Below are 16,106 nucleotides of genomic sequence, written 5' to 3' on the forward strand. Positions count from 1 at the left end.
TGGGAGCAGGAACCTTATTCAGCAGGCTTCATAAAAGCGCTAGTCTACTAGAACGACATCATGGCCCGCGCGAGACTAGGCGCGCACAGCCTCGGAATTCGCTGGCCTTCTAATTTTATGAATGACTCTATTCATTCGGCCCCTCCCACCTTTCCAAAGCCCCTCCCCTGGAATGTTTGGAAGTGCGCCATCGTTGCTATTGGCCAACGAGGAGGTTCCTATTGGCTCCCAGCCCGGTAGGTGGGAGGGGCCCCGGGGAAATATAAATACTGAAACAACGTAGTTGCTTTATAGGTAGTGAAAGTGCGCAAAAAAGGGGTTCGCGGATGTACCGATCAGTTTGTAAAAGCGAAAAATCGCAGGGACGGTTTGGCAGCGGCTGTGAGATCAGATCCCACGAGAGCCAAGTTTCTGGAGGTCGTTTAAACGAGTGCATTCATTTTTATCCTATTTTCTGGCCGTCTTTTCTCATCAAACAGTCATGGGGCTGCCTGCCCTGGCCAGCGTTGCTTTCCTGCTGTGCCTCTCTCTGGTGAGTATTTTCCAGCCTGCTTTCTCTGCTCCGCGTCAGTCAGTGACCGGTGGCTTCCTGGTGGACAAAGGCAGCAGGTATCAGCCGGAACTCATCATAGGATTGGATCGAAGCTTGGAAGACGCTCCCTAAACTCCAGAGTCGGGGCTCTGGCTGGCGTGACCCTTCTGCTGTCTGCGCGGTTCAGGGGAACTGGCTGAGCAAATTTCTCCACAAAAGCCTGAGCGGAACCCGGACGCACGTGTGCCTAAAGTGGGTGCCTCACGCCGGTGCTTAAGTGAGCCCGGGCGCTTTCTGGATGCCGCCCAGCACGGCTGAGCGGTCCAGAGTCAGAGCAGATTGTAATGTTCGTCTAAATCCGGCGGAGTTATTCCATACCGGAGGAGATCAGAAATAGAGCAACCCCACCGACTGCAAGGTGAGGGTGTTTATTTTCCGATTCCCGGGGCTACAGCGCTTCGGACGCTTTGGACCTGGTGCCACGGCGGCGGACGCTTTGATCCTGGCCAGGATTTGATTACTGAGATTTATTTGGGATGGAGGGCCGGGAGGGGGAGAATGCGAAGACTCTGTGGCACGCAGCGCCATCTAGGAAACTATTTTGGTGTCGCCTATTTAAAACGAACTTAAACAGCGGGGTGGGAGCAGGTCAGTCAAGATCCCTCTGGCGAGGGGGTCGGTGTTTTCGCTCCCCGTGTGGAGGGGAAGCTGGAGGGACCGTGTTGGTTCGCATAACAACTCTTCTTGCTCCTGCGTGGTCGTATTTTCTAGGGCCCAGCAACTGACCCTACTGCCCCGGCCACCAACTCCTTCTCTCTGTCTCTGCAGGTATCTTGCCACTGCCCCTCCAGGTGCCGTTGCCCCCCAGGCCCGCCTCGCTGTCCCCCCGGAGTCAGTCTGGTGCTGGACGACTGCGGCTGCTGTCAGGTGTGTGCTCGGCAGCTCAACGAGGACTGTGACAAGCTGGCACCCTGTGATCCCCACAAAGGCCTGGAGTGTAACTTTGGGGCTGACCCCTTAGCGAACAGGGGCATCTGTTGGGGTAAGGGGGGCTATGTAATCGAGGGGAGGGAGGGAGAGGGGCATTGAGGGCAGCTGTCATCTTGGTGGTATCTTTGGCACCCACCCAAGTGCATCGATAACTGCCTCCAGAAATTGGGGCAGAGGATTGGTGTGGTTTTTGCAATGTTCATATTGCATTGCTAGTTAACTTCACTTGGTACATTTAATGAGGGTGTATCCAGGATAGTTGTTCAGCAAACTTTGTAATTAAACGCTCTGCAAGAATTATGTCTCTTAAATCAAATATGGTATAATGAGACAATCCGAAAGATATAGTGCTAGAAGAATGATAGGGTGTTTTTGAGGTCACTAATTCATAGGGTTGCATAAGTCAGAAGTGATTTGACAACCTTTAACACCCACACACATCCAATAATTATTTTTGAAATAAGATTCTAAAGCTTTTCCTTATGGAACTGTAAAGTGATTTCTGGCATGTTCTCACTGTCCTAATGGTGACAATTAGATCTGTTGTGATTTGTCTTGTCCAGGCACCCTTTAGCTGTGTGTTAGGAAGTGCTTGGAAATAGATTTAGTGTTTTTTTTAGCATCAAGGGTTGCCCAGTATTGTACAGATGCTGATGTGGTCCCTGAGGCCTTACAATACAAGAGACAGCAGCATGGTATACAACATCTAATGACAAACCAAATGCTTATTTTGTGAACAAGGATTTAGGGATTAGGGAACAATTTCCTGCTGTAGTTAAGTGTAACTGTAGTTATTAGACTTCGGCAGTCAGTCTGGAGGTGACCAGTGACTCAGTGTTTTGTTTTTGAATTGGAGGAGGAGGGGAGGGTATTAAAGAGGAGTCAGACAGCCAACATTTTGTGTCTTTTGATGGCAGCTTTCTCCATTGGGCAACAGCTCTGGAACTCATCATCCTATCCTACATTTCCACTAATGAGCTATTCTCTTAGGATTAATGGAAGCAGAAAAGTGAAGTGGCACAAATCTTAGGGACATAGGAGAAGAGAACCAGTAATCCACAGGAATGTGGGGAGCAGTGTAGAAGAGTGGTACACAAATGCTCTAAGGACAATGGAGCACTTACAGGACTCTCTTGTGACTTCCTTTGAATGTGGAAGAGACGTGTTGCATGCAATCATCTCTTCAAGATGTGTCAGGGGGTTTTGCAGGACAAACCACTCCCTGTTTCCCAGGGGGCAGAAAACCAGTTTGCAGACTCAGGAAAGGCAGAGCTCCTAGCCAATCCAGAGCAGATTAGCTTTCTTCATAGGATGTTTTGTTGTAGAACTTGCCTTCTTCAAGGTGTTCAAGCCATATATCTAACAGTACACATTCCTTTAAACATATAATTCCTTGTGAGTCTGGAAGAACTTCCAGCCCACTGCTCTGTCACCAACAGAGATCAGTATCATAAAAGAAGTACAATTGACATTCACACAGCCCTCCTAAGTGTGAGTAGCTATATCTATCTTCCAAGTGGAGGGCATCTGTGTGGCCTTAGGCACCAGTTAGAATTCTGTATTTGACCACAAAATGAGTGTATACCTTTTGAATTTATTTTTTAAAAATTGGATTTGGTATACCACCCAATCCCCAAAGGGCTCTGAGCAGTGAACAATAAAACAACAGCAACAGAGTAATATACAACAAATCCAACAGTACAATAAATAGTAGATTATAAAATCCCATTAAAACAGCAACAACATCATAACCGACATAAAACCCACTATTATGGGAGGCGTCCGGACCCCAACTCCCCTACTCTCAGCAGGAGTGGACAGGCTGAAGATGGTAACATAGATGGTATACGGGGCATTAAGAGGAGGCGGCAGACAGTCCATGGCCAGCCTCCCCAAGGGCCTGAATGTTACAGGCAACTTCAACAGCTTTCTGTCTTGTATTGACCCTGGACATTATTCAAATGGCTCAGATAGCAGATGGGAAGTTTGTAACCAGCTTGCAGAACTTTCTAATTGCTTTGTATGGTATGATATGATGTCCAAATGTATGCTGTCATGAATGTTCTTTTACAAAAAGGCTTGATTTACCATCATATAATTATACTGACTATAACGTTATACATGACAAAGTCTGTCTGCCCCAAGGTGTGTAGGAGAAGAAAGGATGGCACTCTCACCTGCCTCTTCTGTCCCAGTGAATAGCCTTGGAGAGGCAGTTCTGTTTGTCACAGGCGTGCCCATTAACAACAAGCAATAAACCAGCCCTCTTTCTAATGGACTTTCCATATTTCTGGTGCCTGCTTTATTCTGTAAACATGTCAAATTCTTGAATCGGAGGTCATTTCTGAATCTTTAATCTCTGCTTGCTTCTTATGCTAAAGAACAGTTCCTTATTTAGTACTGAAATGAAGAACTCATTTAAACTGGAACTGCAGATTTAATATATTTAATTTAATATATTACCCGGTTGCTTTATTCTGTTGAATGTTGATGCTCTGATTCACTGAAGACGTCATTTTCTTAGAATCTCACAGTGTGATCCTTGTTTTGAAGCACTTGTGATGACAACCCTACTTTCACCACATTGGAACGTGTGAGAAGCCTGATCATAGCTCCACATGAAAACATGCGCTAAGGTGACAGTCTGAGGAAAACAGACTGAAGAGGAAGATGAAGGCCAGGTCTTATTGGACCTCAGTCACACTGAGTTGCCGCTGGGTTCTGCTACCAGCAGAAGTCTGCCCAGTTCCAGCCTGGACCTAGACTGCTGCAATCTGATCCCAGCCCATGAGACCTCTTCACATCCTGTTTTCACATAGCTATTTAAAGTCAAAACACACCACTCTGGTTAATGTGGCCCTTAACACCTAACTCTGCCAATGATGAGTGCCTTACTTCTACTTTGTGCTGGGGCCTAACGCCTGATCCACATTGGCAGTCTCTATGAAGCTTTGTTGGTGTAGATTCCTCTTGGGTTAGCCTGAGGTTTTGTCTTAGAGGAGCAGTAAGAACTGACATCACATCTTCTGTGATCTCTTTGATTATTGTTGCTTTCTTGTAACCATGAAAGTCATGCAGTGAGAGGATGGAGGACCACTGGTCTGGCCTTCAGAACATTTAGGCCATTCGCCGTGCAGCCATTTCAAGAGACTCTTGTGTGTTAGTTTTATCTAACCGCTAACCCATGATGTTTGGAAACAATCCATATACCTTGAGTTTTGGCTCCTCATGTCTGAGTGCCTAGATATATTGTTTATGTGACTCCTAAGACAGACTAACATACATCCATACATCTTTTTTTCCCTTCCTACTTCTTAGCCAAACAAGAAGGCCGAACCTGTGAATACAATGGCCGTATCTACCAAAACGGAGAGAATTTTCAGCCTAACTGCAAACATCAGTGCACCTGCATTGATGGGGCTGTGGGTTGCCAGCCTCTCTGCCCCTTAGAGCTACCTTTGACTTCGCTAGGTTGCTCCAGTCCTCGGCTCCTTAAGGTACCCGGTCAGTGCTGCAAGAAGTTTGTGTGCAGCAAAGGCCTCAAGAAGTATGGAGGGGTCATCTTTAAGTACAACTCACATGGAGAGGCCAATGGCAATGAGCTCATCTATGTGGGCAAAGATGAACACTGGAAAAACCTGCCAGGTAAGTGGGCTGGGAGGAGGGATGCAAAGTAGTTTTGTCTGGGGGGGCGGGGCTACTGAAATTCTGTCAATACCAGTAGGATGCCTTCAATCTCCTCCACTGCGTTACAAGAACAAGTCTCAGAGACTGTATTTGAAAACCTTTTGAAGAAAATCATACAGTCAGGTTTTTATACTCATATTTTGGAAAGCTGTGGTTACTTAGCTAAAGAACCTTACAGGATGTCTGTTTTGGTGGATTCTTTGCTGTTTAAGCATGGTGTAGTGGTTAAGAGCAGGTGCACTCTAATCTGGAGAACGAAGCTTGATTCCCCACTCCTCCACCTGAGTGGCAGAGGCTTATCTGGTGAACCATATGTGTTTCCGCACTCCTACATTCCTGCTGGGTGACCTTGGGCTAGTCGCAGTTCTTTGGAACTTTCTCAGGCCCACCCACCTCACAAGGTATCTGTTGTGGGAAGAGGAAGAGAAAGGAGTTTGTAAGCCACCTTGAGTCTCCTTACAGGCAAGAAAGGTGAGGTATAAATCCAGACTCTTATTCTTTTACTTCTCTTGATCCCAACCTCCAAAAAAACTCCTCTAGATGCATTGTATAGTAGAGAGTTGCATGAGGAATCTGCCCTGTGGAAATCTGAATAATAAGAAAATAACAGCTTGCACTTGCTACTAGGGAAAAAAACAATGTGCCACGTTAGTATGTTTGGATGTTCATAAATCAGTCCTATCAGAAGGCTTTAAAGGCTTCTGCTTACCATGTGACAGTACAGTTTGACAATGGTCTACTCCTTAATCTGCTTTGTTGCAACATTTAATTCAGGAGACACTGATGAAGTTTTAATTCTGTATTTCACTTAAGTTAGGTATGCATTGGTGATGTTGGGGAGGAGAAGCAGCAGCCATGTCACCCAAATGGCCTATGTATATTTCCCGGTGGATGGTGTGAGGTCAGAAGTATCAACAGGTGTCCTTCAGATTAGGCAACCGGGCTACCACTGACCTGCTGCAATGGGTAGTTCTGGCATCTATCTTTTCCTATCAGTGGCTGCCTGGGCGGCCTGCATCTGATTACTTGCCAGGTTGTTACTAGACTCTTGACATTTTCCTTTCCCATCTACCCTCTTGGTAGACCTGATGGTACCTTGCACCACCTGCACCTGCTTTGATCCTGCCCATGCCACTCTGTTGCTTTGAGAAGATGTACATGAGAAGAGGTTAAAAGCAGTTTTGCTTCAATGGCAGGAAGTAAAGAGTTGGCAGCTTAGTGGGAGGGGGACAGTGAACAAAAATAGGGGTAAGAGTGGGAGTAGCCCTTTGCCCTTTTGAGAGCTAAATCTGATGCTCCTAAGGGGCCTGAAATGTGATAGTTCACTTGCATGTGTTTTGGTTCTCCAGCTGTTATTTCTGCCAAGCATGATTGTAGCTATAATGGAAGACAAACATTCTTATAAGAAGGAGATTCTCCTGACCTCTAGGCCTGTGTTGGTTCCAATCTCAAGGAATTGCAAAGGAAGTTTTACTGTTACACCTGCATCTTGTTTAGTGGTTACATTGCAAAGTTTGGCAGCAGAAGTTTTCTTCCCTAGAGGCAGATTTTTCCCACCAAGCAAATGTGCTTGATGATGTCCTCAATATTCCTGCCACAGCCACGCTGTTGTTCAGCCTACTGGGCACCCTTCTTTTCTGTGCTGCTTCCTCAACCCACTCCCCACACACCTTCTTTTCAGATTCAGACCTACCATATGGTTTTGTCTTCACATCTTCCTGCCACTATTCTTTTGAATGGTGTCGCTAACATGGAGACAGAGGGGTAGGCCCATGTTATACGAAGAGACTTGCTAGATTAGACCAAAGGTCAGCCTAGTCTTGCATTCTGTTTCCAACAGTGATCAGACAGATGCCTCTAGGAGGTACGCAGCAAGACACAAAGGCAGTTGTCTCCTCCGTTTGCCTTCATTATCTGATATTCAGAAGCATTCTGTCTGCAGACATGAAGGCTTTGTTTAGGATGAATTGCTAGTGAAGCTTCTGCATCCACCTATTCCTTTGTTTTGCTCCTTTCCCAAGCTCATTGTCATTTCACACAGGTGGCAGAAGTACTTAAATTTGCTCATTGTTTCCTCATGCATACAGCAGTGACATAATAGGGTTTTCCTTCTCTCCGCAGTGTGGAGGCCACTCTTCCAGGCTCATGTGTCAAAACAGCAGCACAAGTGCTTGGCCCAGACTACAGACTGGTCACCGTGCTCCAAGAACTGCGGATTTGGCATCTCCACCCGTGTCACTAGTGACAATCCCCGGTGCAAACTGATCAAAGAGACCCGACTGTGTCAGATCCGGCCCTGTGGGCAACCTGATTTTACCAAGCTAAAGGTGAAGTGGAAAGAGTGTAGGGACAGCCTGTCTTACAACCTGGGGTTGCCAACCTCCTGGTGAGGCCTGGAGCACTTCCAGAATTATAGCTGAGCTACAGACTACAGGGAACGGTTCCTCTGGAGAGAATGACAGCTTAGGATGGTAGACTCTACGACAAGATTTCCCTGATGAGCTTCCTTCCTAAGCTCTGCCCTCCCCAGGCTGTGCCCCCAAATCTCCAGGAATTTCCCAAACCTGGAGTTAGCAAATGTATTACAGGCACAGTTAAGCTCATGGGAATGGGGGTCTGTGCTTGCATGCATGCCATCACAAATATCTACAGATATAAGTTAGCTACCGTCTGGAAAAACAGGCAAGATGAGAGCTAAGACTATGAGTGTTCTACCCTGTGCTTTGTGATCATGAATAAGATCTGTGGGGTTAGGCAAGATAACAACTGGGAAAAGTCATGTCCTCCCAACCCAGCTTGTACAATTCAGCGTGCTTTTCAGCTTCAGATTTACCTTCAGCTAGTTTACCTTTTTTTCAGATATAGGAGACCACATGTGCTATCCTAAATGCTTCCCCCTCTTTTCTTTCAGAAAGGCAAGAAGTGCCTGAGGACACACAAGGTACAGGAACCAGTGAGGTTCAGCTATGCTGGCTGCAAGAGCCCCCGCCGGTATCGGCCCAGTTTTTGTGGAACATGTCTGGATGGACGCTGTTGTGTGCCTTTGCGCACTCGCACACTGAACGTACCCTTCCGTTGCCCAGATGGAAGCGTCTTCTCCAAGAATGTCATGATGATCCACACCTGCCAGTGTGGCTCAGCTCATTGCCAGCTGCTCAGTGAAGCTGCTATGGGCCCCCGGTACCAGCTCCATGGGGACATGCACAAATTCCTGGATTGACAGAGTGTGCTGACCCCTCTGCCCGTGAGCCAAGCTGGGCTCTGAAATGACTTTGATCCTCCCCATGGACTTGATGCCCCTATGCTATGGAACTGGGATACCCTATAGCCACCCCGCTACCATGAATACAAATATTACTAAAATATTGGATTTTGGAGATGCACAAATTCCCCCATGTTTGGGGAATGCACTATTTGGTGCTGGGAGCCTGGATATTTAACTATGTGGAGAATTGACCTCCTGGTACTGGGTTCAGTCTCACCATTTAGTCCAGACAGGCTCAGGCTGGAACTGGGCCTGGGGCAACCAAAGAGAGGTAACCAAAGAATTGTTTCCCTGGCAGATTCCATGTTCTTTGTCCCATGGTGCTGGGGAGCAGAAGGAAGCACAGCTCTAGGATGACTAGATTGGTCTGCCAAACCGCCAGCTAGTCAGAGCTCTGATACCTTTAGGACACTATGGCAGAAAAGAGCAAAGTTCAGCACCAGACAAACCGATCTCAACTGAACTGGAAATAAGTGTCCTATGATGCCTCCAAGGGAACTGTAGTTCTCCCTGGACTGGGATTTGAACAGTCCCATGGACACTAATGCATGGTTCACTCATAGAAGAGATGGCAGTGAAGGGAGGGGTAGTGGAATGGCCTTGAGGTAGTGGAATGGCCTATAGGGCATGAGATCACAAGGGAGGGTTACAGCTGTGAATGCTTCATATTAAAAAAACCATGTGAATAGAGAGAGCGCACTGAATTGAGGAAGGTTCTGTCTCCTCTCTTCATTTGCTATGCTGGTTTTCTGTTTACAGGAAGTATTTAAACACAGGGGAACATTCCAAAATGTGACACACACACACCCTACCTGCAGTGTCAAGTAGTACAGTCTAATCTACCACCATAATTCTCTGTCATCTTGTTTCCAAGCCATTCTTGTGCATGGGTGGGCCAGGCCTAAGGCAGGAAGCATTACTGGGTTGTTTTTTTTAAATCCTGTGATCTTCTAAGGGATTAAAGTGGCCAAAAAAAGGTTGACTGGGACCTACACCCCCTTACCTGCCTCTGGTTTGCATCTTTGTCTATGACCACCATTTTGTCCTTGACCTGAGACCTTGCATCCCAGTCTGATCCCATTCACACCAGAGAGTGGCCTCAGTCCCTGCTCACAATACATCTGAGTTTCCCGGAGAGACCGTTTGTGATTGTCCATCAGGGGTAAATATATGCAGAACTGATATTGTGTATCCATGCTCTGCTTCTTCCTTGAGCTGATGCTTCAACAGGTCACCTGTCAACCATGCTCAGAGTTTGCAAACTTTAAAAACAAAAACTTGAAAGTGGAAAAGGTACAAAAGGAAGATAAATCTGAGTACACAGACACACTAGAACAGGCGGTATGCGAACCAATTTGGTGCCCTAGATGTTAAACTTCGTGGGACTACAATCTCTACTCCATCAGTCATATTAGTAGGGTATATAGGGGAACTCCACGCACCAGATAAAGTTCAGCATTCTATCAGTTTCTACCAAGTACGGGTCAAATCAATATGTTAGTAGTCTGCGTTTTCCAGATGTTCAGGTTCTGAATTTCCATCAGTTTTCACCAGCATGGCCAATTGGCCGTGCTGACAGAGGCTGATGGGAATTGTAGTTCCTGAACATCTGGAGAGCCGCAGGTTCCCTACCCATGCTGACAGAGGCTGATGGGGATTGTAGTTCCTGAACATCTGGAGAGCCGCAGGTTCCCTACCCCTGCAGTAGGGGCTAATGAGAATTGTAGTTCATGAACATCTGGGGCACCAGAGTTGGACACCCCTGCACTAGAAACTGGTGTGAGAGACCTTTAAAAAAGGATAAGATTTGAAAGTGAGCTAGAAGGAAGATCATTGCTCATGGTGTGTGCCTTCAGCCTACTTCCTCTGTTTGTTTTGAAATGTGTTTGTCCGGAAGTGATGACCGCTCAGAAGAAATGCATGTTTCTCAAAGCACTTTCAGCCTTCTTAAAAAAAACCATGGCCTATCTTCAGGCTAACACACTGTAGCTGAAGCACCCGTAATTTGCAAAAGGGAAACTACATCTGGGTGAGATACTCTGCTTTCTATCGCATCAACTGTATCACAATGGAGCCAAAAAGCACTCCTTCTCTATAATTATTAAGCACTTTTTATGTCATCCTGTTCCCTATATGTTCCTGGAGAGCAGTAAAAGGGATGGCCAGAAGAACAGGATGAAATTGTTGGAAAGGATTTGAAGCAGTTAGTCATTCTTGTCTTGTTGGGAAAGCCTGTATTTATGTGTGCAGCACAGTAGCCTTAGCTACAAAGATGGATGTTTTGTTTTATGTACTTTCTGGTTTTTTGCATAAAGGAAAGCTCTACAACACTGGTTTGGACTGATGGCTATTTAGCTTCATCATGAAGCCCTTGCTTTGCATCACATAAGCAGAGTTTTAACTCTACCCTACCAAATTAAGATCTTGATGTTGCTAGAATGAATCATGAAATGTTTGCACCTCTTTTTGTGTTTGTATTACTGTCTGTCTGTTTGCAGCGTCTGCATGATGCCTTCTTTCCAGAAAAGCTGACATATTGAGAGGAATGGGTTTAATATAATCCTGATCTGCCTGAGGCGGGTAGTGGAGAAGCAAACAGTGGAGCTTCCGGACCTCCATTACTGTTCATTCCTAGGTCCATGACCCTTGAACTCAGGGAGGAAGAACATCCACGTGGCATGGAGAAGGGCCCAGGTTCAATCCATAGCATTTTCAGTTGAAAAGATCAGGCAGTAGTCGACGTGAAAGACCTCTGCTTAAAACTCTAGCGAGCTGCCGCCAATCTGACTAGACCAGGAGTCCCAGTCCTTTGAGCCTGTGGGCACCTTTGGAATACTGACACAGGGTGGTAGGTGCAATCACAAAATGGCTGCTGCAGGAGGCGGACCCAACTCCAAAATGTCAGGGAGTGATACTGAAGAGAACTGTAATAGTAACTATTCAAAATTTCAGGCAGAAGCTTTGTTTAACATGGTGACTTTTAAAATTAATATATTGTTTTAAAATATTTTCTTGCATACACACAGCTTGTCTTTACTCACATACTCCGTGAAGTTACTTATGCTGTGGTGGCAGCTGCTTTCAAAGTAATCTTTTAAAAACATCTGTCCAGCCAATCAAAAGCCTTGCAAACAAAAGCCCTGTGTATCCCCATCCAGTTTCTATAAAGACTTGGCAGGTGCTAGCTAAGGTGTATCGGGCACCATGTTGAGAAACCCCTGGAGTAGCAGGCTGCTGACATTGATGGCCAATGAGCTGATTCAATAAGGCAGCGTAATGCTTTCCTGTGAACTTGGCAATGCTGTTAAACCTTATTACAGTATTAGAAGCTGGCACTGTTTTCTGTGTTAAAACTGAGTTACTCCTGTTTCTGCCTCTTGTTTTGGAACAGAATTTGAACTCTTTCCTTCACTTTTACAAGGGAATAGATTTGGAAAAACTATCACAATGTGATCTTGGAAAGTTTGGTCAGTTCCTTCCCTTATTCCTAACATGGTTACCAGCTCTCTCAATTAAGATATTGGGTTAGATCCAGAATAATTTTCTGCTCCTGCCGGGCACTGCTGTCAATGGAACCCAACTTTCTGCCTTCCTCACTCCCACTTCAACCCACTGAATCTTCCTGAAATGCTACTTCTGAGAACAGGGAATCTCATGAAAAAACACAAGAGATAAATCAGAAGTCTGCAGAAAAAATACAGAATTGGCAGAACCCCTCCCCTTCCATTAGTGGAAAATTTGCTCTGAATCCAATCTATTAAGGCTATGCACAGTTACTTGAGAGCAAGCCCTACTGAACTTACTTTCAACGTAGGTAAGATATTCGCTACCATATTTATACAACTGCCATCACTAGCAGGCAGAATGTTGTTCTCCAGAGATGTTGAAGAGAAGGCAACCTTTGGCAGGACTGAGTGACAATGTTGCTGATGTGACTTTTGCTGCTGCAGAAACTGGACTAGGTGATACTGGGTATTCTTTTCAATTGTAGACAAAAGCTTGAAAATGTTACAGTAGATGGGACCAGAAGGAAATTAAACAGCATTATGTTGTATTGTCGAAGGCTTACACAGATGGTGCAAAAAGAATCTGCAATTGGTAGATAATGAAAACAGAATCTGTGAACCCCACTTCCTTCAAGATGAACTGAATCATCTAAACTAGGCTCTACAGGCTAATGATTACTCTACTGCAGACATCAGAGGAGCTGCAAGACCAAGAACAAGCCACAGGAATAAAGATAAACAGCCACCTAGAGGGAAAGTGTTCTTAAGGGAATCACTGAGCATATAGGGAAACTGATGAAGAAACATGCTGGACATTCCACAGTTATATATACTCCAGAGGTGTAGCTACAAGGGGACCGGGTGGTGCGCGTTGCATCAGACACGTGCCTGGGAGGGGGGGGGGGGTTGGGCAGCAAAAATTTCAGTTTTTTATTTTTTTGTGTGTTTTAGTTTTGGCTTGCATGGGGCACAGTTTTTAGGCTAGCAGCACCAAAATTTCAGGGAGTTTTCGGGGGGCTCTTCTGATGATACCATCCAAGTTAGGTGAGGCTTGATTCAGGGGGTCCAACGTTATGGACTCCCAAAGGGGGTGCCCCCAGGAGATGGGGCCTACATCTTTGAGAGTACATAACTTTGGACTCCCTGAACTAATCTTCACCAAACCTGGCTGGTATCATCAGGATAGTCTCCTAAAGATACCCTGAAAATTTGATGCTGCTAGCCTAAAAACTGCGCCCCCTGCAGGCCTAAAACTTAAAAAACATTAAAAATACAAAAAGCACAAACGAACATGGGAGGCAGCAAAACTCAGATTTTGCACCAGGCTTCATTTTCCCTAGCTACAGCTCTGATATAGTCCACTTGCTTTACTACCATCAGATCCTCTGAAGATGCCAGCCACAGATGCAGGCGAAATGTCAGGAGAAAATGCTACTAGAACACGGTCATACAGTCTGAAAACCACTCAACTCCCCCAGCATTATGTTGTATTATGATTCGGGGTTTCCAAGGATATATTTGCATAGGCAGGCTATACTATCTCATTTTGAATGGGTTTGTGTACTTACATTAAGCCTGAAAATCTAGATAGCAACACAGTTATTTTGAACACAACACCTGTAATGCGGTCAAAAGAGAAAAATCTGACAAGAAAACTCGTGGAGTGGCCATGTTGGTTTGTTGCAACAGAAACAAACAGTAGTCATAGAATCATAGAGTTCGAAGAGATCCCAAGGGCCATCAAGTCCAACCCCCTGTAATGCTGGAACACACAATCAAAGCACAACTGATAGATGGCCATCGAGCTCTGTTTAAAAACCTCCAAAGAAGGAGGCTCCACCACACTCCGAGGTAGTGCATTCCACTGTCTAACATCTTAAAGATAAACGAGCTTTTTTTTCTTGCACAAGCTTTGCTTCATCAGATACACACAAGCCATGAAATGCAAAGGCAATAAAACTGAAATATAGTTAAGTAAAATGTAATGAAAAAAGTTCAAAGACCATTCACAATAGCATTAGTTGAGGACAATATAATCTCCCTAGTTTTGGTAAGCTAGCTAGATCAAGAGATGGTATTGGTAAATTCTAATTCAGCAGTTTCATACTGGAGGCTTCCTGTGAAGATTTTGTTGTGGTTGAATGGTGACTTTTAGTTCAGTGAAAGTGTGTAGTGCTGTGACATTAAAAGTTTCCTCTGCTGATTTCTGAACATTTGTCATTTTGAACTGTGACTTTACTGCCACCCAGAGGTTGGCTTGAATGTAATAGCAATGGCTACATATACCCATGCATAAAATATGTTTTCTAGGGTTAGTGACCAAAACATTTTGTTTTTGAAGAGAGGAAGGCATCATTATTAAGTTTCAAATACTTCCGCTGTCCTACTACTGCCACCTAATTCAAGTGTTCTAAAAATGTTAAGCCCTGGGTCTTCAACCTTTATTCAGAATTGTCACTATTTTGTTACATTATTTGATAAATGTTTTATTTCTCTTTTGCTGTAAAATATGGCTATTAGAAAGAGCAAGATCTTGCAGCTGGCGTCAGAATTTACAACATCCATTTAAAAACAAGGCTCTTAAAGCTAGATAAATCATGCTTAGAAATAAGCCTGTTATAAAAAATTACAAAGCGTGAGTGCATTTAAATCTGCAATGTGGCCATTTCATTGACTTGTACGGTATGATCTCTGTGCCTTTTGCTGTCTTGAAAATACAAGGGAGGGAATCTTTTGGTAGGACACAGTTACAAATTATGCCAAATATTGAAAAGCATGTTCACGTTTGGAAATATAATTTTGACATAAAGGAAAGAATTTGGAGCTGTTCCAGGGTGGTGTGTGGCAGTAAAGCAGTCCTGTAGCAAGCTCAGTTAAGGGCCTGCTGGAGGGCTGAGAACTTCACAAGGGTCACTCAGCTCAAACCTGAGCCATGGTGACAAGGATCAGACTGGTGGGCTATCTTGATAGGCCGCAGGCGAGCCTACAGACCCACAGACATCATTGCCATCTGTGACCAGCCCTTTCTTGAAACTGAGAGGACCCACACAGTCCATCTAATGAATCTGCATGGTTTTGTAATACAAGTCTTTCCTCCCAGTTACAAGATATTCTTTGGGTCATTGCTGTGAGGTAAGTTTTATATTGAGCCTAAAGAGTACAGAGATCATTGAAACAGGAAGTTTAATTAAACAACAACAAAATATTTACTTACATACAGGTTATGTGGTGTTTTTTCTTTGAAGCTTGAACTTACCAGGTCTGCTGATCACTGCAGATAGGCCAACAACTCTTATTCTCTCCCAGAGGTTGAATTAAACCACTCTGCTGCGCTACCCAAGCAGAGCTACGCATGAAATTCACCACTACCCCTGCTGAGATAATTTCCCTCTTCTGCCTGCACTCTCCTGAGGACAGTCCATAACTCTTTGTCCTGCCTTTTTAAACCTTCCATCCCCTCACCCAAAGGCGACTGAATGCTGGAGCAGCACTCCCACATGTTCAGGTGTGAAAAAGTTGAGTAACTGTTTCACTTTGCAGGGTTAGGCCTCCTCTCCTCCATTGCCCTGCCAACACGGCAGGTCAGCGGCCACTTGACTCAGCTTGCTCCAGGCTGCTAAGAGCCTTTCAGGATAGCAGCCCACCAGGAACTTTCCCAGTCAAAGGGCCATTCTGCTGCAGAGCACTTCTGTACTGTAAAGATCTATAATGAGTACTCCGGTGAGGCCAGTCTGAGTGGAAATAGGAGCCTGCTCCTTGATTCCTTCTATTGGGAGTGTGAAAGCTGCTGGAGAAGAGGAAGAGGGAATCTACTTCCAGTGCTCAGGGGACAGAAGAAATCATTGGCTCTGACTGTGCTGATATGGGGGTGGGGGGAGAGACTCTGTCCAGCATTCCCTTCCCTATAAACAGGTAACAATGTTCCTCAGGTATGGATCAATGGTGACCATTTTTGTTCTTTGCTCACACAACTAATGAGTTTTATTTGGAAGAGACCTAGGTGTTCAAATAAAAGTTAAGCTGTTTTATATTTTGAAGAGACATGCAAGTCTGTGAGATCCTTTGTGTTTATTTTTGTATAAAATAAAACAATTATTACAGAGAATTCTTATACTGGCAAGGTTTG

General features: G+C 45.0%; 1 protein-coding gene across 1 annotated transcript; it reads left to right on the plus strand.

Annotated features, from left to right (window-relative positions):
• Positions 1 to 316: 316 nt before the first annotated feature.
• On the plus strand, positions 317 to 9,860 carry LOC125430067 (CCN family member 1-like). The gene is made up of 5 exons (XM_048491765.1): positions 317 to 532; positions 1,361 to 1,574; positions 4,841 to 5,167; positions 7,331 to 7,536; positions 8,121 to 9,860. Exons 1-5 carry the CDS (start codon positions 482 to 484, stop codon positions 8,427 to 8,429), a joined length of 1,107 nt encoding a protein of 368 aa, XP_048347722.1. The 5' UTR covers positions 317 to 481; the 3' UTR covers positions 8,430 to 9,860.
• The last annotated feature ends 6,246 nt before the right edge of the window (positions 9,861 to 16,106 follow it).

This window comes from Sphaerodactylus townsendi, linkage group LG03, assembly GCF_021028975.2.
Source record: "Sphaerodactylus townsendi isolate TG3544 linkage group LG03, MPM_Stown_v2.3, whole genome shotgun sequence".
Taxonomy (NCBI): Eukaryota; Metazoa; Chordata; class Lepidosauria; order Squamata; family Sphaerodactylidae; genus Sphaerodactylus; species Sphaerodactylus townsendi.